General features: G+C 37.8%; 4 protein-coding genes across 7 annotated transcripts in view; 2 read left to right on the top strand and 2 right to left on the bottom strand.

Annotated features, from left to right (window-relative positions):
• Positions 3,208-4,097, top strand: LOC104721163 (auxin-induced protein 15A-like). Its single transcript, XM_010439077.1, has one exon. The coding sequence runs from the start codon at positions 3,279-3,281 to the stop codon at positions 3,591-3,593; it is 315 nt and encodes a 104-aa protein (XP_010437379.1). The 5' UTR covers positions 3,208-3,278; the 3' UTR covers positions 3,594-4,097.
• LOC104721161 (filament-like plant protein 5) lies at positions 8,126-13,352 on the bottom strand. Of its 3 annotated transcripts, XM_010439074.2 has the most exons (7): positions 13,200-13,352; positions 12,515-12,675; positions 12,213-12,411; positions 11,452-12,111; positions 8,937-10,278; positions 8,814-8,862; positions 8,129-8,703 (listed from the first exon to the last, which is right to left on the bottom strand). In XM_010439074.2, the coding sequence occupies exons 2-7, from the start codon at positions 12,641-12,643 to the stop codon at positions 8,341-8,343; spliced, it is 2,742 nt and encodes a 913-aa protein (XP_010437376.1). In that variant the 5' UTR covers positions 12,644-12,675; positions 13,200-13,352; the 3' UTR covers positions 8,129-8,340. The 3 variants fall into 3 exon arrangements, with proteins under 3 accessions (XP_010437378.1, XP_019087141.1, XP_010437376.1); XM_010439076.2 differs by lacking the exon at positions 11,452-12,111 and having other exon boundaries at positions 8,126-8,703; positions 8,937-10,938; XM_019231596.1 differs by lacking the exons at positions 11,452-12,111; positions 12,213-12,411; positions 12,515-12,675; positions 13,200-13,352 and adding exons at positions 11,040-11,238; positions 11,342-11,427 and having other exon boundaries at positions 8,127-8,703; positions 8,937-10,938.
• On the top strand, positions 13,702-16,005 carry LOC104721159 (60S ribosomal protein L8-3). 2 transcript variants are annotated; one of them, XM_010439072.2, is made up of 2 exons: positions 13,702-14,218; positions 15,523-16,005. In XM_010439072.2, exons 1-2 carry the CDS (start codon positions 13,779-13,781, stop codon positions 15,857-15,859), a joined length of 777 nt encoding a protein of 258 aa, XP_010437374.1. In that variant the 5' UTR covers positions 13,702-13,778; the 3' UTR covers positions 15,860-16,005. The 2 variants fall into 2 exon arrangements, with proteins under 2 accessions (XP_010437374.1, XP_010437373.1); XM_010439071.2 differs by lacking the exon at positions 13,702-14,218 and adding an exon at positions 14,668-15,179.
• The window catches only part of LOC104721160 (disease resistance protein RRS1-like), a 7,232-nt gene continuing 1,052 nt past the window's right edge, over positions 15,945-22,124 (bottom strand). Inside the window, exons 2-8 of the mRNA XM_010439073.2 lie at positions 21,366-21,925; positions 20,001-21,123; positions 19,609-19,905; positions 18,761-19,537; positions 17,735-18,683; positions 17,110-17,555; positions 15,945-17,017 (exon numbers count right to left, since the gene is read on the bottom strand). Coding sequence (XP_010437375.1) covers positions 16,334-17,017; positions 17,110-17,555; positions 17,735-18,683; positions 18,761-19,537; positions 19,609-19,905; positions 20,001-21,123; positions 21,366-21,757 — 4,668 coding nt within the window. The 5' untranslated portion in view covers positions 21,758-21,925 and the 3' untranslated portion in view covers positions 15,945-16,333. The remainder of the gene's footprint in view (positions 17,018-17,109; positions 17,556-17,734; positions 18,684-18,760; positions 19,538-19,608; positions 19,906-20,000; positions 21,124-21,365; positions 21,926-22,124) is intronic.

The following is a 22,124-nucleotide window of genomic DNA, read 5'->3' as shown; positions in this document are numbered from 1 at the left end:
GTTGGTTAAGATGATGAATTGGGGTTGTGGGGGTAATGAAGAGCGAGAGGGATCATGTCTACAAGTTATAACCACAACACAAGCGCCAATTCAGGACAGCCAAGTGTTGTTGGTTCCTTTCACTTCCACCTGATTCTCTCACTGTCCTCTTCTTCTTTGTTTGTCCCCACACACACCATCTCTTATTTTTGTTTTGCTTTCTTCAAATTATATATTACCCCATATATACGACAAATCCCATCTTCCACGTCTTGGGTTTTAGTTTTCAATTTTCTGCTCTTTTCCCTTTCCACAAACAGTGTCAATTTTTATCGTTTTTTTTTTTTGATTTATAGTTTTTAGAGATTTTAAGAAGAGATACTATTTACACCAAAAAAAAAGAAGATATACAACAACTCAATTATATATCCCCGCCCCTATTAAATGTAACGGTTGAAGCCAAACTCTTAATCGTTTTTCTTCTTTGTCGACCAAACAATCTTCTTTCTTATTTCTTTCTATTTGTCGTTATATCTTGAAAGATGCTAATATCTTTACAAAAACAAAAAAAACAAAAAAATCTTAAAAAGGTTACTTTAATTAAGCAAATCTTAAAATATTAGATGGCGCTTCTTGATTATAGAAACCCTAAGATGTTGTACTTGAAACTTCTTGATTATAAAACTTCTCGACCAAGGGAACAGTCTCGTTAGATAGTTAAATTTATTTACGGGTCGGAATCCAGAGCCAAATGGCCGAACAAAAGGAAGCATTATACATGGGAATTCAATCGACGGAATAAACAAGTTAGAGCTTGATTCCAGTGAATTCCCGCCATCTCACCATTGTTATGTCTAGCATACTGTAGAATGTAGAGGTTTTACAACTATAGAACCAATAATTTTTGCAGTAATTGTGAATTCACCTGATTAAACAACACAACAAAAAAAAAACTGATTAGGCGAATTGGATAGTATTGTAGATACAGCCAAAAAGTCATTTTCAGTGAAACTATAAATTCTCTTTTTTGGCTATCAAGTTATACACGATATGGGGTTTCTACCACGGAAAATTTGCTATTAATTCGGTTGGAATTATCACAAAGCCAAATGTGAAATCTTTTGATGATGTTGACTGATTCATCACATTAAAATGAATGAAAAAAAAAAAGAGAAAAAGAAGAAAAGAAAAGAAAAAGAAGAAGGTTGAATAGGGAAAGAAGTACGTGGATCACAAGACATCGGAGGAATGAGATGGGAACTTGCATGGATTTGATACCATCAATTAAACAAAAGATTAGGTTACAACCTAAGCATTTGTTTTCAATTTCAAATGGGGACAAGATCTATTATATTGCTTAGCTACATACTTCCCCATATAATTATAATAAACGTACATAGTTTTAAAGTGCAAACATTGACCAATACGCATAATATATATATATATATATATATATATATATTATATTACATCGAGAAAACTGTTAGATATTTATATTTTTAGTTAACAAATTAGTTAATTGTCCATCTTAATTATTGTCATGCAATTAATCTTCTGTACATGATTTAGTCAAATGTATGGTTTGTAAGTTCTAACTCTTTGATAAAATTTTCAAGTGAGCCCAAAAAGATTCCCTTTCTAATCTTTTCACTATCTATCAATTTTCAGCTGATTATTGCGAATGGTACTTAGATTATTCTCATTGGTGTTTGTAATGGATTTTTTAGAATTTTCCTTAGACCAAAATAATAATAAAATAAGCAACATTCTTTAACAAATCAAAGGGACGTTTCTAATATAAAAAATGTTGAAAACGTTTTTTACTTGATACCTTCCTTTATATTATTAAAAAATGATTTAAGAAACAAAACCAACAACGACAGTCTTATTTTATATGTAATACAAATTGTAATTTGACGGTGACCAACATAATATTTGAGTTTAGGTCGGTCACTATATATATTGTCACATGATGGTGATTATATGAACGCGCAATAACCAATCCTCAGTGAATTTGGTTATCGACTTCAACCGATAAAATATAAAACCACCGAAGACCGAACTACGAGTCTATGACCATTTCGTTTATTTTGTACATCTTAATATGTAGATTAAAAAAGAAAAAAAGAAAAAATAATGGCATATTAAAGTGTTGGGAACTCTAGTTGTAGCAAAAGACATGTGATCTTGGAGTTGCAAGTACGTACTTTGCTTCACATATCTTTATACTTCGTCCGTAATCCTTTTGCAACGGACTCAATTTATGACAAAACGGGTATCTAAATCTATTAACGGCCATAATATTATATATCAATTTATTCATATATTAGTTGTAATAGCATTGGAAGTTTCAGTAGAGACAAAATCTGTGACTTTTTAGAAGAGAAAACAGACACTACTTGTATTAATTCGTAGAGTTGTGTCTAAAATAAAAACACAAAAGGGAGACAATGTAGGGTAATTAATGTTCATAGTCCCTACGTAATTTATAAGACCTTCCTAATTTATTTTGTATGCATTCTTTTGCATATTTTTGCCCTCTCTCTCCCTTCTGGCATTGTCTCTAAAACTGCCTTCTTTCCTACATTCCACATGATCATTTTTGCTTTCACATTCGAATTTTTCTTCGTTGATATATGGTTTGATACGGCGGTATACGAAAAACTTAAGTATGTGCATTTTTTTTTTTTTTAAATTTTACTGAGTTCAATAGGAGATTGATGCAAAACAAAAATGATAGACCATTTTTGACTACTCTGGGGTCTGGGCCATAATATATATGGGCTTGTAAAAAAAACTTAACCGTGAAAATGGTTGGGTGTTACAGTGAACCATACATCCTGTATAAATAAATTTAAAAACTGTTTAAACTTTTATGAGATTTTAATGTACGCATAAACAAGTGTTTTGAGTTTGATGAAATTAATAGTTATAGAGTGTTTGCCAATTGTACTATATATATGTTACGTACTTACGCGGCTTTCAATGTGATCACCAAGGAAAACACTTCATGTGGTTCTGCATGAATTAGTCGTTATTGTGTATATAATACATATAACCTAGTCACAAATCTTCTAAATAGTCATAAGTAAACCTAAAAAATCTATGTTAAAAAAGATATGATTTTTCTTTAATACTTTTAATAAAATTTTCCAATTTTTCTCTTTCATTGTGCCTTTAAATACTCCTTCATATTTCTCCCCACCACCTTCACATCCACACCTTTCTTCAAACATACCAAACTTTCTCTCTCTCTCTTCTCTCTAGCTATCTAGTTCTCTCTACAGAATAAGCTCAAAATGGCGATAAAGAAGTCGAACAAAGCAGCGGTATCTCAAGCAGCATCTCTAAAGCAAATCTTGAAGAGGTGCTCAAGTCTTGGAAAGAAGAACCAAGGTAATTGCTACTTCAACGACGTGCCAAAAGGTCATTTTCCGGTCTATGTCGGTCAACATCGAAGTCGCTATGTGGTCCCAATCTCATGGCTAGATCATCATGAATTCCAGACACTCCTACAACTAGCTGAGGAAGAGTTTGGGTTTGAGCACGAGATGGGTATCACTATTCCTTGTGATGAAGTCGTCTTTCGATCTCTCATCTTCATGTTCAGATAAAACTCGACATCGAGAGACGAGAGGAGTCTGATCTCATTACAGCTCAATTGGCCATTCCCTCGAGATCATTCCCTATGAGAGGTTATAAGGGTTTGATCACACATTGTCACACTCTAGACTCGGAAGATCGAAGCATCGAAACTAGCTATTACCAAGAAAGTCAAGAAATAAGAAAAATATATATTACATATTTAGGTTTTTTTTTTTCTTTGCTAAGAAGACGGAAGCAAATGGCGGGGATCGCGTTACGCATCGACTCGAGATTTGTGGCTGTATTAATATATCTAACAGTTTTTTTTTTTAATTAACCACTCTCTTGGGATTTTTCTTTCCTTTTTATATATTTTCGCTGTCTTGTTTCTATTTTTTTTTCTAAATATTATGTATATTAGTTTGGGTGGGCGACTTTTCCCTCAAGTCAACGTGTATTGTTGACCGTTTGGTTCTTGAGAGGAATAGCTAGTTTTTTTTTTTTGTATTAAATTTTGAATCAAGTATTTTCATTCTGATTAATTAGTACAGCAGTACTAAGTTGTTATTCTCTTTTTTACAATATGTAAATTTTCTATTCAGCATACAAAAGTTGAACTTTTAATTATATTAGAAACGAGAAATTGATTATAAATACTGTAGAAGTTATTATCTTGATTACAATATGTAGATTTCTTTCTATCATACGACAAATGAACTTAACTATGTTAGGAACATGCGATTGATTAAATACTGTACAAATTGTTAAATTAAGAAGTTACTTTGACAAGAATATAATCTTTTTTTTACCACAACATAAAAAATATAGGGAATATATATATATATATATATATATATATATATATATATATATAATCTTTAAGATTTTATATCAGGTATATACATCAGTGAAGGCAGCATATTATTCTTCCAGACCCAAGTATCGAAACGTCTACTTTGAACCCTCCCTCCGGCGGCAGCAAGGCCCCTGATTGCCGGCGTCGGGAACTTAAATCCTCCGTTTATTTTCTTCTTCTATTGTGCTCTCTTTTACTTTCGCATTGGCTGTCTACTCAATCATCTCAACCCTATTTCTTGGCCCCCTTATTCAACGGTGGAATCCCTCAGATGAGTTTTGAGAAGCTCATCGGATCTAGCCATCAACTAATCCCATCTCCGGATCTGTTCCCCCTGTCCAACCTGAACCCAAAAGAGCTTTCTTTTACCAGCAGGATTTCTTCTGACGGAACTGAGAGTGACTCTTGTAGCACACCCAAATCTCTTGAATCTGGCAAGCTCTCGACCACATCTAAAGCGCTCTACCTTCGTACCTCGACGTCGGCGCTGCGAACCATCTCAACTATCCCCCAAGTGAAACCCTCCAGAACTTTCATCAGTTTTTCGAGGTGGACCCAACTGGGGAAAGTCCCGCGTACGATTGCTCCGACAAAGGCCTGTAGATTCCGACGAACTGATGCGACGGTGAAAGAAAAGAGGAGTCTTGGTGGCGCTAACCTAATTACCTTGGGTGTCCTTCGTTTAGACCCTGTTTTTTGCCAAGTGGGCCTAGGCCCATTAACCTCTTCATGTTGGACCAACCCATTAAGGTGCTACACAATTCATATGTCCATAAAATCTAGGTCCGTTATAAATTTCTCCTTGCCTCAACTTAGCGTAATTTTGTTTTTTTCTGGAATCAGTTGATAGAAGACATCGACTGTTTTCTAGTCAAACATTGTTGCTTTGTTGGTCAATACTGCTTATTAGAACCTGGTCTCTAGTTTCACCTAATGATACCATCACGTTCATGAACCTTACTTGTAAAACCCCCAATCCCACTTATTCCCTTTTGAACCTAGGGTTTGTTCTCCGATGTCTTGCTAATTTCGACTACAAATTTTGTGTGGAATTCCTTAACCTCCATGGCCACTGGCTTCATGTGAGGGAGGACCCACCTGCTATGTTACGATGTTACATCTATCTATATCACTACACCCTTGTTGAGAACTCCATTACCATTTGTACCAAACCGCCAAAAGGATGTAAGCTCGGGTTGTTTCCTCCCTACCAAGGTGAAACTGAATACAAGCTTTGTGTGAAACTCCTTAACCTCCATGGCTATTGGCTTCATGAGAGGGAGGACTCACCTGCTATGTTACGGTTTTGCACCTTTTACTTTCGTTTCCCGAAGTTAGCTTCATCTAATGCCAAGAGTTATGAGCCCACAAGTTTGAAGATCCTTGGTTTCTTGGTTATGATCCTTATCATATTGGCTGGCACCCTAATCCTTGTTTCCCTCATGGAGCACCTTTCTAAAAGCTTGGTCGCATATTTTGCGCATTGCGATTATGATCACAAGCTGATCAAGGAAGTCGCGAAGTTATTCTTCATGGTCGACTCCACAATGGTCTCAAAAGATTTTTTAAACTGTACTCCTTTGGAAAACTCATGTAACCATTATCTCTATCGCTCTTGTTATGTTTTAACCTTTGATTGTATGAACTTCCCTCTTTTGAAGGTTTAAGTAATGAAAGTTCTTGTTTGCATAAATATATATATATATATATATATAACTTGTTTTATTTGTTTTCTGTATGACCAAATGTTTATTCAAGTAACATGAAAACTAATATACAACATAAATAATCAACTTATATAAAATACACAAAAAGGTAGATTCGCAAATTTTGCATGGTCTATCAACCATAATGGCCAAACATTAACCTTTACCATTTGTGGTTCCAATCTTGTTTCTACTACGTCTGGCCGTCTCTGGGTATGGCGTTAATGCCCTGTTTCACAAGTCAAATATCTACGAAGCGAAGCCAGCTGAAGTAATCAAAATAATAATTAATCGAACGGTCATCAACAAAATCTTTTCTCCAAACCATTATTTTAATTTTCCTCCATATAGGAAACCCTAGCTCAGATTAGGGGTTTACTTTCGTTGAATGCACCTTGTTTATGGCCTAGTGAAATTCATATAAGAGTAGGAGTAACATAAATTAGTTTAGATATCGATATGAATATTCTGCTAAACAATTTTTTCCATAATATCATAAATATATGATACCTAGTGTATACAGTAATTTCTATTTGAGTGGGGTTACGTTCTAAATTAATTTTAAGAATTATTGCTTTTACGTCGTTTCGTTATCATGATCTATATATCATTTGTTCCATTTGTCTCGTACATTCATTATTACTAGTTTAGTGCATGAACTAATTTTTGAAGAAAAATCTAATTTTCTCATTATTTTTTTAAGTCCTTTATTTTTTTAATATTTTAAGTTCTTTATTTTATCCTACATTGTTGAAAAAAACAGTGTATTCGAAAATGGCTTTGGAGAGATGAGTTGTTTCAAAGGCAGAAGAACATGTAAGCCACAATGTCGACTCTTTCATCTTCTTTTATTGCGATTTATTCCAATAAGCGCACACAGTTATCAAAGAATACAAGAAGACACAAATAAATTTCAAATATCATATTCAGTAGAATACAAACCAAATAAACGTATATATTATTCAATTTAAAAAAGACTTAAGACAATGAAGAGAAAAAAATAGCATTTGTCTGTGCAAACTCTGGCTTGCCCATACTGTCAAGTTGCTTTGAGTTTATACCTTGTCTGCTTGACATTGATGACCATTATCTGTTTGATCTGTGTCCTGTCCTTTTTCAAACTTTTTAAAATTTCTTATATTTTTCTCTCTAGAAATCCATCTGAATACTTTACATTATTGATTTTGTGTTGCATGGACCTCACGTTCCTAGCTATTTTTGTTTTGTCTAATAATTTAGATTCTTCTGAAGCTTAACCCAACGGTCCTTTGGAAAAAACTTGATTTATTTTTCTGGTAGTCATTTTCATGGATATTCACATCCCAACTAAAACTTCAGAAAACCACTAGACCACCAACATGCACTTGGTTTATTTGATGTATATATGTGAAATTGTTGACATTAATAACTTAATTTTGTTTATGCTCTCTAGTTTTAATTTAATCGATGGAATGTTTTATATTATCCCAAAATATCGAAGTTACTCGTTATCATTTCAACTCTCAAGTATATCTAAAAATTTCAAAGTCTTAACGGGAACATGATCATTTCAACAGTATGTGATAAATTGACCAAATAGAATTGCCATTTAATGATTTTTCCACCTGTACAGACATTTATTATTTTTGACATATTGAAATATGATATCAATACATCTTTAGCAAAGAATATTGTGTGTTTGATTCTTGTCCTGTTTCTGTTGTTTCTATTTCGGATGAGGATGCTAGAGGAAATGCGTTCCCTAGAAGAACTCGTGTGTAATTTTTTATAGCTTTCGTAATAAATTTGGAGGGAAATGCGTTCCCTCTCACCTACCAAAAAAAAGAATATTGTGTGTTTTACTTTTCCTTTTTTCATGATGTGCTCTTGAATTTTTGTATACATTGAGATTTTACGTAGGAAGGACAAAAATGGTTCTCGGTTTTGGTCTTTAGAAGTCAGAAATATTCGAACTGGATATAGAATTTATGTTTTTGCTTTCTTGTAATCGGTTTTGTAGCAAAACTTTAATTCGGTCTTGGTTATAGTCCGGTTTAGTCAATTCAGAGACGTATGCCCTAAGTGTGTAGAGTACACAAGAGGGGAAGATTGATCTTGACTAGTACTGTTCTCTTCTCAAATACTCAAAACGCATATAAACATATACACATATCAAGAAGGATAATGAAAAATCAAACGATCCAAAAGATAGTGAGTGTGATATCTTTTAGCGTTTTAACGTCCGTTGTTCTTCTGTTTAGAGGAGAAAAATCTGCCTAGGCCGCGCGTATGCTTCTCATTATCGTCTTTGGATGATGAAGAAACAGAGCTAGACTTGATGATCGCATGGACCGTGGGATTCACCGAGTGTCTAACAGAACGAGATGGTTGGATGATATGATCATGGAGTAAATCATCTAGTGAAGAGTTCAGTGTTGGTTCTGAGGTTTTGTGCTGTTGAAGCTTCTTCTCAGGGGATTTAGATTTGGGGATATTGTGGTTGCTCTGAGGTTGTAATGATTGTAACTGTTGGCTGAGTAAGTGAATTGTTTCTTGGCAAGCTGCAAGCTTCTCTGTTGCAGATGCTATGTCTTTTTCCTGGAAACAAGAACATTGTCAATTTAGTTATAATTGTATTTGAATAGTAGATGTACCAAAACAGATGAAGAAAGATTATCTTATCAGGAAGAGATAAGTAAGAAGTGTACCTGATTAGGTTGGAGTTTGGATGATGAACACTTTTCGCAAGTCTCATTCCTTCAGCACAAGTCAAAATTAGCAAAACAAACTATGCATAGTGGACGATTTAACTATGTTTTAGTTCTTAATACCTTTGCAATTGTTCTTGAAGGTCTGTGCATTTAGCTAGAGTCTCTTCATGGCCACGCTTTTCTGTGGAGAAAGCCAATTCAAGTCTTTCTGTCTCTTCTTCCAAGCTTTTCACTTTAGCTTCTAGATCTTTGGCATGGAGTTCAAGTGATTTGTATGACTCAGTCACGCATTTAAGCTGTGTTTCTGCCAAGCTTTGGAGATCTTCTGAAGAAGTGAGCTGTGATTTCAGCTTCGATATGAGCTGCTCTTTTTCTTCTAGCCCTGCCTTTGTACTTTCAAGATTCTGCAAGCATCTTGATAATTCTAATGCAATGTTCTCTTTCTCCAACTTCAGCTGTTCCACCTCTTTCAACAAGCTCTTGCATGATGAATCATCCAGCTCATGACCATTGAAAAATTTATCTACACGGTGATCCTTTGTCTTAGGTAATGTCTCTCCCAGTGGATCAGAATCTGACTCGTCAACCTCTTTAACTAGCATGTTGCTTTCCAAATCTTGTTTCTTTGAGTTCTTCTCCACATTTCCGTTGCTTTTGGTATCCTGAGATGACAGAACATGTTTCTCTAGAGTTTCATCAGCAACTTCAAACAGAGGATTTGAGAGTTTTTTGGGTGATGATCCTTGCATCTCTTGGATCGAAAGTCTTGCGGCTTCAACGATTTTCTCAATACTAATGCCCTCTTGAGATTCACATATCCTGTTGATTCTTGAACGGAGAACCGTTAACAGCTGATCAAGTGTTGTTGTATCCTCATCTTGATCACTGGACTTACTAGCGGACTGTTTGTAAACAGATATACTACTGCAGGCACTGTTGGAAGATTTTGAAACTGAGTTAGCTCCATCTGGATCATTAGCTGCCAACTTTTCAATCTCCAAGAAGTCATCCATTAACTCCAGTCTATTAGAACTCCTAGCCTTTGAGGAACCATTAGCACATACTTTTCTCACTTTATGAGAATCTGTTGAGGTTGCTGGACCACACTCAGATGAACTTCCTTCTTCATCAAACCCATCTTCGGATACTGAGGTGACACTGGATGGACTTTCAGAAAGACATCTGCTATTTGATTTCAGAGCATTCTTGTCATTGTGAAACATATGCACCTGCCCTTCAAGAATCTTAAGCTTTCCAAGAGTCTTAGCACATACATTTCTCGAAACCTGCAGTTCATTGTTACGTGCAGCGAGATGTTCTTTAAGCGTCTGAATCTCATCCTCCATCTCCAATGTACGTCTCGTGAGATATACATTCTCTCTTTTGCACTCTTCCAACTTAAGATCATTAGCAGTCTCTGCCTTTGCGATGTGTGCATTGTGACTAGGATTTTGAGCTATGCCTCTCTGTGCTCGAGGGTCTGTGAATTCATGCCCTAAGCTTTCAACTTCTATCTTCATTTGAGCCATAGCAGCAGGACCAGGAAGCTTCTTCCGAAGAAGCCCTCTTAGCCTTTGGCACTCTGCTTCAAGTTTTGTAATCTTTTTCACTCCTTCCAGATGCTGTTTGTTTGCGATTTCCGCTGACCTCAAACTCATGTTCTTCTCTTCGTTGCGGATCTCCACTTCTTTTGAAGCAACGTGAACATCGTACTTCAGCGAACTAATCTCCTTCTCAGCCAACTGAAGATTAGTCTTCAGCTTCTCCACATCAACTTCAGATTTAGACTTTTCCTCACTGATCCTTACTATCATCTCTGATCGCTCTTGCAAAGATCTAGTGAGCGCCCCATTGTCAGAAGCTGCTCGGTGAAGTCCCTGGCTCAATTCATCAATCTTACCTTCAAGCTCGGATTTGATCTTGTCCCAGTGAATGGTCTTGGCAAGAATCACATCTTTGAGCTTCTGGTCACTCTCATCTTTCACAATCCTTATCTGCCTCGTGCACTCTCTCAGCGCATCATCCAAATGCGAAGCTCGATCCTCAGCAGTGAGCTTCAAGAGTGTAACAGATTCGAGTTTACGTTTGAGTGTCAAAGTTTCTGCATCAGCCTTCTCCCATCCTATAAAAGAACAAAAGACTACTCAGCAACAAAAAACACACAAGAATGCTCAAGTAAACATTTCAAGAACTACAGTATAAAGGGGTTGTTGGTGCTCTAACCAGAAACAGCTTCTTCAGCGACTTTGGCATGTTGAAGAATCAAAGATTCTTTAGTATTGATCTCAGAGTGAGCAAGAGTGAGTTTATCTCTAAGATCCTTAACTTCAACTTCAAACAACTTGACCTGATCCTCCATTCTACTCATATGCGTGTAAGAATCCATAGTAATCTGAACATAGTTTGTGTTTTTACACTTCTCCTAACACACACACACACAAAAAAAAAAAAACATCAAAATTGGAATGTATATCTAACAGAGCTAAATATAAACTATATGGTACTATTATAGATAAAGGAAGAACCTGATTCTCGAGAGAAGCCAAGTAGGACAAAGAACAAACAGGAGTTGACTCGTTTGCAACAACTAGTTTATCTGTCGTAGCTTTGTCCGAAGACTTNTTTTGAGCTATGCCTCTCTGTGCTCGAGGGTCTGTGAATTCATGCCCTAAGCTTTCAACTTCTATCTTCATTTGAGCCATAGCAGCAGGACCAGGAAGCTTCTTCCGAAGAAGCCCTCTTAGCCTTTGGCACTCTGCTTCAAGTTTTGTAATCTTTTTCACTCCTTCCAGATGCTGTTTGTTTGCGATTTCCGCTGACCTCAAACTCATGTTCTTCTCTTCGTTGCGGATCTCCACTTCTTTTGAAGCAACGTGAACATCGTACTTCAGCGAACTAATCTCCTTCTCAGCCAACTGAAGATTAGTCTTCAGCTTCTCCACATCAACTTCAGATTTAGACTTTTCCTCACTGATCCTTACTATCATCTCTGATCGCTCTTGCAAAGATCTAGTGAGCGCCCCATTGTCAGAAGCTGCTCGGTGAAGTCCCTGGCTCAATTCATCAATCTTACCTTCAAGCTCGGATTTGATCTTGTCCCAGTGAATGGTCTTGGCAAGAATCACATCTTTGAGCTTCTGGTCACTCTCATCTTTCACAATCCTTATCTGCCTCGTGCACTCTCTCAGCGCATCATCCAAATGCGAAGCTCGATCCTCAGCAGTGAGCTTCAAGAGTGTAACAGATTCGAGTTTACGTTTGAGTGTCAAAGTTTCTGCATCAGCCTTCTCCCATCCTATAAAAGAACAAAAGACTACTCAGCAACAAAAAACACACAAGAATGCTCAAGTAAACATTTCAAGAACTACAGTATAAAGGGGTTGTTGGTGCTCTAACCAGAAACAGCTTCTTCAGCGACTTTGGCATGTTGAAGAATCAAAGATTCTTTAGTATTGATCTCAGAGTGAGCAAGAGTGAGTTTATCTCTAAGATCCTTAACTTCAACTTCAAACAACTTGACCTGATCCTCCATTCTACTCATATGCGTGTAAGAATCCATAGTAATCTGAACATAGTTTGTGTTTTTACACTTCTCCTAACACACACACACACAAAAAAAAAAAAACATCAAAATTGGAATGTATATCTAACAGAGCTAAATATAAACTATATGGTACTATTATAGATAAAGGAAGAACCTGATTCTCGAGAGAAGCCAAGTAGGACAAAGAACAAACAGGAGTTGACTCGTTTGCAACAACTAGTTTATCTGTCGTAGCTTTGTCCGAAGACTTTCTCTTCCATGGCCAACCTCTACTACCGTCCATTTTTTATTTTTGGTTACCTCTCTCAAGAGACTCTGTTAACAATCCGTAGAAAAAGGAAGAGATATATTGAGGAGCTTAATAAAAACAAAAGACAAAAAAACTGAATAAGTTTTGAAATTTGAACAAAGATACAACAAAAAAAAGGAAACACAAAAAATCTTCCGTAAATGTTACTTTCAATTTCATCCGACAAAATCCCGCTATATATTTATTATACTGTGTTTTCATTCAGCTCTCAAACAATGACCGTTTTGTTCTTTCTTTCTTTTATTTCTTCTCTGTAGTTGAATGACATTTAATGCTTTCTTTCCATATTTGTACCAAAAAATTTTATTTTTTTATTTCATATAACAAAAAAAAAAATTGAAAAAAATTACTAACAAAAAAAGAGATTCAAATGACAACTCAATGAGCGTGAGGAAACTACACATTAAATCATTAGCTATACACAATACACTAATCTTACATAAATCAACACACTATACAATTTCTAAGCTTCTTTTAGGGAAAAAAAAAATAGCAGATGCGTGAAATAGAATAGAAGCATTATACGTACCGGGTAGGAGACGATTGATGATTTCTTAGAGTTGTGCGAAGATCAAAATCGAGCTACAGAGATAAAGAAAGAAAGAAAGAAAGAAAGTGGGAGGAGCGTGCCAGAGAAGAAGGGAGCGGTGTGTATATATGATTTGGGCTGTCGCTTTTTTCAACTTTGACGCTCCACATAGAGACAACACCTCTCTCTCTATTTCAAATACCCTTTTTTTAAAAAAAAAATTATTCATTTAAAAATTAAAAAAAAAAAAAAAACCATTTTTATGAATAAAACGTCTTTTTTCAAAAACGGAATACGAGGAGACAGTTATCCGCTGCGGACGGGTGCACTGATTAGCTCCTGGACTTTGACTTATCCAAATATAAAAAGATTCAAAATCTTCCCGGTTTTTTTTTTATTTTGGGCTTTTTAATAGGCTTTTCATAAAGCCCATTATTACGGATAAATAAATCCATCACAGTCCGCTAGGGTTTTTTTTTGAGAGAGAGAGAGAGACTGTGGTGGAAATATAAACCTGATTTTGTTCATTGCTGTTACTCGCCGTAACCCGAAGAAGGAAGAAGACGATAATCATCAGCCATGGGTCGTGTCATCAGAGCTCAACGTAAGGGAGCTGGTTCAGTCTTCAAATCCCACACTCACCACCGTAAAGGCCCCGCCAAATTCAGGAGCCTCGATTTCGGCGAGAGAAATGGTTACCTCAAAGGTGTTGTCACCGAGATCATCCACGATCCTGGACGTGGTGCTCCTTTAGCTCGCGTTTCCTTCCGTCATCCTTTCCGTTTCAAGAAACAGAAGGAGCTCTTCGTCGCTGCTGAAGGTATGTATACCGGTCAGTTTCTCTACTGTGGGAAGAAAGCTACTCTAGTCGTTGGAAATGTTCTTCCACTCAGATCTATCCCTGAAGGAGCTGTTATTTGTAACGTTGAGCATCATGTTGGTGATCGTGGTGTTTTGGCTAGAGCTTCTGGTGATTACGCCATTGTTATCGCTCATAATCCTGATAACGACACTAGCAGGTATTATTGTATTCTATATACTTTTGCTGGTGGTGATTTGATTGATGATTTAAGATGTGTAAATCTATTGTTTAGNTGGGCTGTCGCTTTTTTCAACTTTGACGCTCCACATAGAGACAACACCTCTCTCTCTATTTCAAATACCCTTTTTTTAAAAAAAAAATTATTCATTTAAAAATTAAAAAAAAAAAAAAAACCATTTTTATGAATAAAACGTCTTTTTTCAAAAACGGAATACGAGGAGACAGTTATCCGCTGCGGACGGGTGCACTGATTAGCTCCTGGACTTTGACTTATCCAAATATAAAAAGATTCAAAATCTTCCCGGTTTTTTTTTTATTTTGGGCTTTTTAATAGGCTTTTCATAAAGCCCATTATTACGGATAAATAAATCCATCACAGTCCGCTAGGGTTTTTTTTTGAGAGAGAGAGAGAGACTGTGGTGGAAATATAAACCTGATTTTGTTCATTGCTGTTACTCGCCGTAACCCGAAGAAGGAAGAAGACGATAATCATCAGCCATGGGTCGTGTCATCAGAGCTCAACGTAAGGGAGCTGGTTCAGTCTTCAAATCCCACACTCACCACCGTAAAGGCCCCGCCAAATTCAGGAGCCTCGATTTCGGCGAGAGAAATGGTTACCTCAAAGGTGTTGTCACCGAGATCATCCACGATCCTGGACGTGGTGCTCCTTTAGCTCGCGTTTCCTTCCGTCATCCTTTCCGTTTCAAGAAACAGAAGGAGCTCTTCGTCGCTGCTGAAGGTATGTATACCGGTCAGTTTCTCTACTGTGGGAAGAAAGCTACTCTAGTCGTTGGAAATGTTCTTCCACTCAGATCTATCCCTGAAGGAGCTGTTATTTGTAACGTTGAGCATCATGTTGGTGATCGTGGTGTTTTGGCTAGAGCTTCTGGTGATTACGCCATTGTTATCGCTCATAATCCTGATAACGACACTAGCAGGTATTATTGTATTCTATATACTTTTGCTGGTGGTGATTTGATTGATGATTTAAGATGTGTAAATCTATTGTTTAGGTTGATTGCGTTAGATTTGATTAGAAATGCTTATCTTCTTAGAAATGATTGCTTCATGTCTGCACACCAACATTTTAATGGTCATTGGATTCAAAGCTAGCTTTGCAGGATTGTAATATGAGAACTGTGTTTAGTGTACGTTACGTTTTAGTTCTTTGATTGCGTTGGATTGGATTAGATTGTTGTGAACAACACTTTTTATCTACCATTCTCTGTTTTGAGAAGGGATTTGTTCTTACATTTTCGATTTTGTACATGGTTTTGATAGGATTAAGTTGCCATCGGGATCAAAGAAGATTGTTCCAAGTGGATGCAGGGCCATGATTGGTCAAGTTGCGGGTGGTGGAAGGACAGAGAAGCCAATGCTTAAGGCTGGTAATGCTTACCACAAGTACCGTGTGAAGAGAAACTGCTGGCCTAAGGTTCGTGGTGTGGCTATGAATCCAGTTGAGCATCCTCATGGAGGAGGTAACCATCAACATATTGGTCACGCTAGTACGGTTCGTCGTGATGCACCACCTGGACAAAAGGTTGGTCTTATTGCTGCAAGGAGGACTGGTCGTCTTAGAGGTCAAGCTGCTGCTCTTGCTTCCAAGGCAGACTAAGGAGAGAGGAGGATTCAAGATTGAATTGTTCTCTTTTTTTGGAAATTTTTGTTTAGACCTTGTTTTGAAACCTTGAGATTTACTATCATGTTCTTTGAGGGCTTTCTCTATCAAGTAAAATCTTTGTCTTCACTGTTAAACCTTAACATTATCATGCATTTTTTTTAAAAATCACTGATTTAGTTTTGTTTGATTGTCTCTTGGTATAACTTGGTCCATTAAGTTCTAAAGTTAATTAGAACAGACTTTCCATTTGTTCTTAAAGAACATCGTGGGTGGACAATTTATACTACCTAAGGTTGTGCCGGTTACACCATAACCGTTCCCAAAATGAAACTAAAATTGGATATATGTCTTGTAGATGACGAAATGACTGGGAAATATCAGATCGCCTAGCATGATTTTGTCAACTTCAGTAAGATGCAGTTGTCCATCTCAATTATAATGGCAAAGCTTGGTCGTCTTTAGCATATATCAAGAACTCATAAGAAACTTGGAAGGCTTTTGCGATGCAGTTGCTTCAGGGTGGTAATAAAGCATCTCGTTCCACAGCATCTCTCGTAGTGTGTGTTCTTCCATGTTCTCATCTATGTCCAGAGTATTTGGGGCACGTGCAGGCGGGTTGGGTTTAGAGTTGAACAGCTCTGCCATGTAGGGATGTAAGAGTGCTTCGATGACCGTTATTCTCTTGGTTGGGTCGAACACAAGCATCCTCTGTAGCAAGTCTATTGCTAGCGGATTGGCTTCCGGATAGAGATTGGAAAAGTGGGTACCTCTCGAGAACTTGAGAGAGTTAATACTTTCTCTGGTTTTCGGGTTATTTATGAACTGGAGATCTGATTCGTGTTGGCTACCAAGAATATTGATGATTAGATTTAGTTGGTTCTGAGCTGTTCCAGGGAAGATAGGTTTTCTGCCAAGAAGCTCTGCGAATATGCATCCTACTGACCAGATATCAATGGAGGTTCCGTAGTTGCCACAGCCGAGAAGAAGCTCGGGGGCTAGGTACTCTGTCTTGAACTGATCATTACATATGTTTCTTGCAAGCCCAAAATCACTTATCTTTAGATTACAGTTGGCGTTCACAAGAATGTTCCCTGGCTTTAAGTCACAGTGAAGGATTTTTACCGAGTGAAGATATTCCAACCCGCGTAGCAACTAAATCATACCCAAAAAAAAGGCAATATCAGAAAGTTCCTGAAACAACAGAAAATAAAAACATACTAACAAAATGATAATTTCGATAGTACCTGAAACAAGAAGTACTTGCAGTAATCATCGGAGAGTGACTGAGAGGACTTGATAATCTGATGCAGGTCAGTATCCATAAGCTCGTAAACCATGTAGACATCTTTAAAATTTGTTCTCTGACCAGACAACATAACATCATTGAGTGCGATAATGTTATCGTGCCTCACGTGCCTGAGAAAGTTCATTTCCTTCAATGTGTTCACAGCATGGATTCGTTTCTTAAACACATTAGGGATCTTCTTAATGGCAACTTTCTTAGTTGTCACTCTGTTGATGGCAGAGCAAACCACATTGTCAGCAGACCCTCTCCCAATGGGCTTAATTGGAAGATACTTGGTGCCAATCTCAAACAATTTTTGCCACATCATGTAGTTATCCTTCCCTTGTTCTCTAAACCCATGTGGAGGCTCCACTGGTTCAACCATACTTGAATATATTGCTTCCCCTATTAATCATCACCGGGCACAACACAGACGAACCAACAGTTTATCAGAATATGAAAAATTTACGAAATCATGCAAATACTACACTACATCTGATATTAATTCAACAGAATCTGAAAGAGAGTTCTTTGGAATCGCCAAGAGATTAGACTAAGCAGAGCTCTTGCAATAGTAATCATACCTTCTCTTGATGGTCCCCAGATCCCAACCGTCTTCACTTCTACAGATTTCGAACTTGACAAAGAAATCATGCCTGCCACATGATCTTCTATGCCACCCAACTCTCCAGAATGTATTGATGGTGTATGCTTTGATTTCAAGATATCAGGCTGCATGCATTGTCTACGGACGATCTCCCTACCCATTGTTTCTCGCAAATAACTTTGCTTTATAACACCATCAGTAGATATACATATGAGAGAGTTATCGGCTAAGACCTTGAACCCAGAACTAATTCCCAAACCAATGCTAGCAATACGGGGAGCAACAAAATTAGCTTCCTCGTCATTGACCAAACATGCGATGTAAAGAAACAAAAATCTATCTTTCTCTTCTAAGCCCTTCAATGCTTCTTCAACTTCATCATCAGAAAGCATCTTTGGGCAATCCAAGGACAACACCGGTTGTAAATTCGTGGTAAGACTTGCATCTCCATATGCAGAAGTTATTACATATACTCCACATCTCGTCACTGTACAACTCTCATCTATAAGCTCCATAAGCGTGTTGACAGGAAAAATTTCAAGTACGATAAGATCAGCCAATATATCAGGGTCCTTTCCTGTACTGGTACTCGGATGGAAATTGAGATCACAGAAGACAAACATGTGTTCCTTTTGAAACTTCTGAACACCTCCCCCTAAGGTCCAACAATGAAAAGTTTTTTCTATCCTACGAGAGAGGCCTTCTTTGTCTTTCCACCTGCAAACACACTTAAAGCCAAAAGCAGTAGCTTTTTGGTAATCATCCAAAAAAGCAGCTTCGACTAATATAGCAAAGGCAACTAGCGTGCTTCTCCAAGAAGGACTCATTCGTATCAACACAGAGTATCCAGGTTGCAGATGAAATGTGGAATTGTCTTTCGCAGGTGAAGAAACACTGAGGCTGAAAGGCAGAGATTTGTTGGGTTCCTGTTTCCGCAACCAAACTAAATCAGATATAACAAGGTGTGACAAACAGAGAGGGAGAGCATGAGGAAGAGCGTTACCTGCTGATACTCTCTTGCCGTGTATCCTACATAAGCCAGAGCGTTCTTTAAATATTCGCTGACCACTTCAGCAGAAAGAGAAAAGCAATTGCTGAATGCGCAATAATTAGGAAGCCGCTTGAAACCAGAGGGAATTGATTTGAGTAAGACACAGCCATGTGCATTCAAGACTTCTAGACTTTGTGGAAGCGGTGGAAGTTCTTTTATGGCAGTGCCAGCAAGATATAACTCTTTCAGGTTTCGTGGGAAACCCTGAATATGCTCGAGCCCTGAGCATCCAGACATATTAAGAACTTTAAGAGACTCTAAATCAACCATGTGAGGCAGACTCCCCAAATGAGAACAATCTTTCATATTCAGGCAAACAAGTTTATTAAGATGCTGATTAGATGAGTTGTTTTTGATCAGGCTTGTTACTCGCTCAACGTTCAAAGCATCTGAAACACCTGAGTATTCTGTTAGAAGATTGGACAGCTCTCGGTTCAACTTAGCTTGTTGGGAGAGGGTTACCAAGGAAATTGGTAATTCTCTTATTCCAGTTCCTTGGAGATGTAGTTCCTCAATATTTGGTGAAACCTCTGGGAAACTTTTGATCTCTCTGCAACCTGAGAGGTTTACAACTCGGAGATGTTGTAATTGACACATGGCTGGAAAACTCTGCAATTTTGTGCAGCCTTGGAGATCAATTAACTCGACATTTTGAGCTTTACAAATATCGTCAATTTCAGTTAGCTGCCGGGAATGACAAAGCCTGACCATCTTCAGCTTCTCGAGGTTCTGAACAGAAAACTAATTTGGAACAGAAATTTCTAAAAAGGTAATAAGACAGCGGATCGGAGTTTCCTTACCTTGGTTCCTTCCCAAAGTTTGTGAAGCTGACTATAAGGCATATTGAGCTCAATGAGGTGGCATGGGTCAAACTCTTGTGGCAAGGATTTTAGAGGATAGTTCTCCCAGTGGAGGAGTCTTAGTTCATAAGGCAGAGACTCAAGTCCTTTTGGAAGGCGGAGTCCATAACGCTTTGCATACCTAGGACAATAAATCTTCAGGATTCTAAGGTTAACCATATTCTCAAAAGCACCAGGCTTCACATCAAAGTTTAAGTTTGATGTGTCCATAAATATGCCCTCGATGTTTTCAGTGCCCTGAAAGAAAACGAAAACAGATAATATTAAGACGTTGGCTCATCTCCAAGGGTATGTTCTCTGTAAAAATAATAAAACATCACAATATGCCAGACCAGAGCACGTGTATAGGTTGCTTTTTGATCTTCATTTGTTTTGAGTTCGTCATCTTCAAGTAGAAATTTGATGGTCCAAGGCTCCCACAGTCTGCGACGCCTCTCTATCTGTACTGTTTCTCCATTGATTATTTCTCGGCCAAAGTCCTGGATTAGACTATGCATTTTCACTCTTTTTTGTGCAATAGTCACCAGACACTTCTCCACAAGAACATCAATCCCAACATGTGGAAAAAAACCACACCCCTCAAGCAGTTGCATCACATAGTCAACATTATCGCCCTTGAAAAAACAAGCAATGTCCAGAAATATGTTCTTCTGGTTCTTATTAAGCGTTTCGTAGCTGCTATTGAATAAATCATGAATCTTATAAGGAGTACGCAGCTTGAGCTTGAGGAATGTCGTCTGCATTTCCGACAGTTTCTTTCCCTTAAGCTCTCTGCCGTAAAATCTGAGAGCTAATGGATTTCCATTAGCATAGTCAATCACTTCTTTTGATAGATCCAGGAGATTTTGTCCTCTTATATCTTTTCCAAATGCACTCTGAGAGAATAGCTGCAGAGCTTCGTGGTCATTTAAGCTCTGAACCTCGTACACATGACTAATCTGACAAAGGCGAAAAGTTAATTTATCTCTGGAGGTTATTATGATTAGGCTTCCTGGACTAAACCAATGAAACCCTCGGAGAAAAGACTCGGCAGCGAAAGGATTGTGCACATCATCAAGAACAAGAAGAGTTCTCTTTTTGCTTAACTTGTCCCTCGGGAGGCTAGGAGTCGTAATGCTACTGCCTACACTAGGCAATTCCTTCGGAATTTTCCCAAAACGTTCCCTGAACAGTCGGTGAATCCCCTTCTCAAGAAGTTCCCTGTCAAAATGTTTAATGAAACAAGAAGCTTCATACCCCTCAGAGATTTGGTCAAAAAGTGCTTTAGCAAGTGTAGTCTTGCCTATGCCAGGCATACCCCAAATTCCTATGCTACGGATACCCCATGTTTGCTTGCGAAGCAAGAGTTCTATCTCCAACAACTTCGCGTCAATACCAACACTTTCCGTGGGATATAGTTTTTCATACACATCTTTGACAATCTCTTCCACAAGTTCGCACTCAGTGCATTCCTCCCTGTTTGCATCAAAATAAAAAGCAGAAAGTGAATTGTTGGACAAAACATCGAAAATTACTGAGAAGTGATTTGGATCAATTTCCTCACACTATTGACAAAACGATAAGAAAAATTTGCCTCCACATAAACCCATTTTAGTTTAAACAATTTGTCTTTGTAATAGGTGGAAAGCATTTTGAAGTAGAAAGTTATATTCTTCAAAAAAATGCAAGCGGCAGACTAATCTCATATACACAGGTACCTAGACTGGTGGCCAGGTAATTCTCTCAGCTCTCGGAGGGCGCTACTCCATTCCATTCTCCGATCAGCTGACTTGTGCTGTGGTGGCACGACAACATCTGATGGACTAACGTCATAGAACACTGGAACCACCAGCTGACCATTTTTCCTCCAGCACTGATGTACCCTGACGAGCTTGTCCAGGCATGAGGTGGAGGACAAGCAGTTCTTAGAGAAAACCACCACAGAAGAGCTAGCTCCCTCTATCACATCCAGAACCCCATTGCAATCTACAAATGAATTAATGCCTTTCCGGTGGAATTCCATGGAGAGGTGGCTAGCGAAGGAATAATGTAATGTATATGCACAGTTGATGTAGACCACGTGTGTAGCCTTGTTGACATCGTCCATCATCTTCGGCCTAGCTTATATGATTAGAGATCTCTGTGTTGACTCTTATATTTCGCTGGAGGTTTGTTTCTACTTTGTACTGTTCTGCTCGAAGACGCCCACACTAAAAAGGGCAGGAGATGAGTTAAAACCCCTTTTTTATACGAAGCTACTGTTTTATATTGTTGATACCTGCACAGACAAAAGATAAACAAAAACATCAGGTCATGTAAAGGCCGAACGAGGCAAGTCTCTGAAGCAACAATAATGCAAAAAAGAATGATTTCACGCCGAGCAAGATTGATATGCTATCACTGTGAGAGGATATCAATAGCTAAGAAAACAGACAACAATGGGTGACAGAGAAATCAAACTGAAGTAAAAAAAAAAA

This window comes from Camelina sativa, chromosome 11 (genome assembly GCF_000633955.1).
Source record: "Camelina sativa cultivar DH55 chromosome 11, Cs, whole genome shotgun sequence".
NCBI lineage: Eukaryota > Viridiplantae > Streptophyta > Magnoliopsida > Brassicales > Brassicaceae > Camelina > Camelina sativa.
The sequence above is the reverse complement of the archived record's forward strand: the minus strand, read 5'-3'. Positions and strand labels throughout refer to the sequence as shown.

Bases quoted from the DNA above. Each gene is read 5' to 3' on its own strand.
- LOC104721163 (XM_010439077.1), top strand. From the start codon at position 3,279: ATGGCGATAAAGAAGTCGAACAAAGCAGCGGTATCTCAAGCAGCATCT.
- LOC104721161 (XM_010439076.2), bottom strand. From the start codon at position 12,643: ATGGACGGTAGTAGAGGTTGGCCATGGAAGAGAAAGTCTTCGGACAAA. The intron at 12,412-12,514 runs GTTCTTCCTTTA...TGTGTGTGTTAG, and splicing joins TGGCTTCTCTCGAGAATCAG to GAGAAGTGTAAAAACACAAA. The intron at 8,863-8,936 runs GTATTAAGAACT...CTTGTGCTGAAG, and splicing joins CTTCAAGAACAATTGCAAAG to GAATGAGACTTGCGAAAAGT.
- LOC104721159 (XM_010439072.2), top strand. From the start codon at position 13,779: ATGGGTCGTGTCATCAGAGCTCAACGTAAGGGAGCTGGTTCAGTCTTC. The intron at 14,219-15,522 runs GTATTATTGTAT...TGGTTTTGATAG, and splicing joins CCTGATAACGACACTAGCAG to GATTAAGTTGCCATCGGGAT.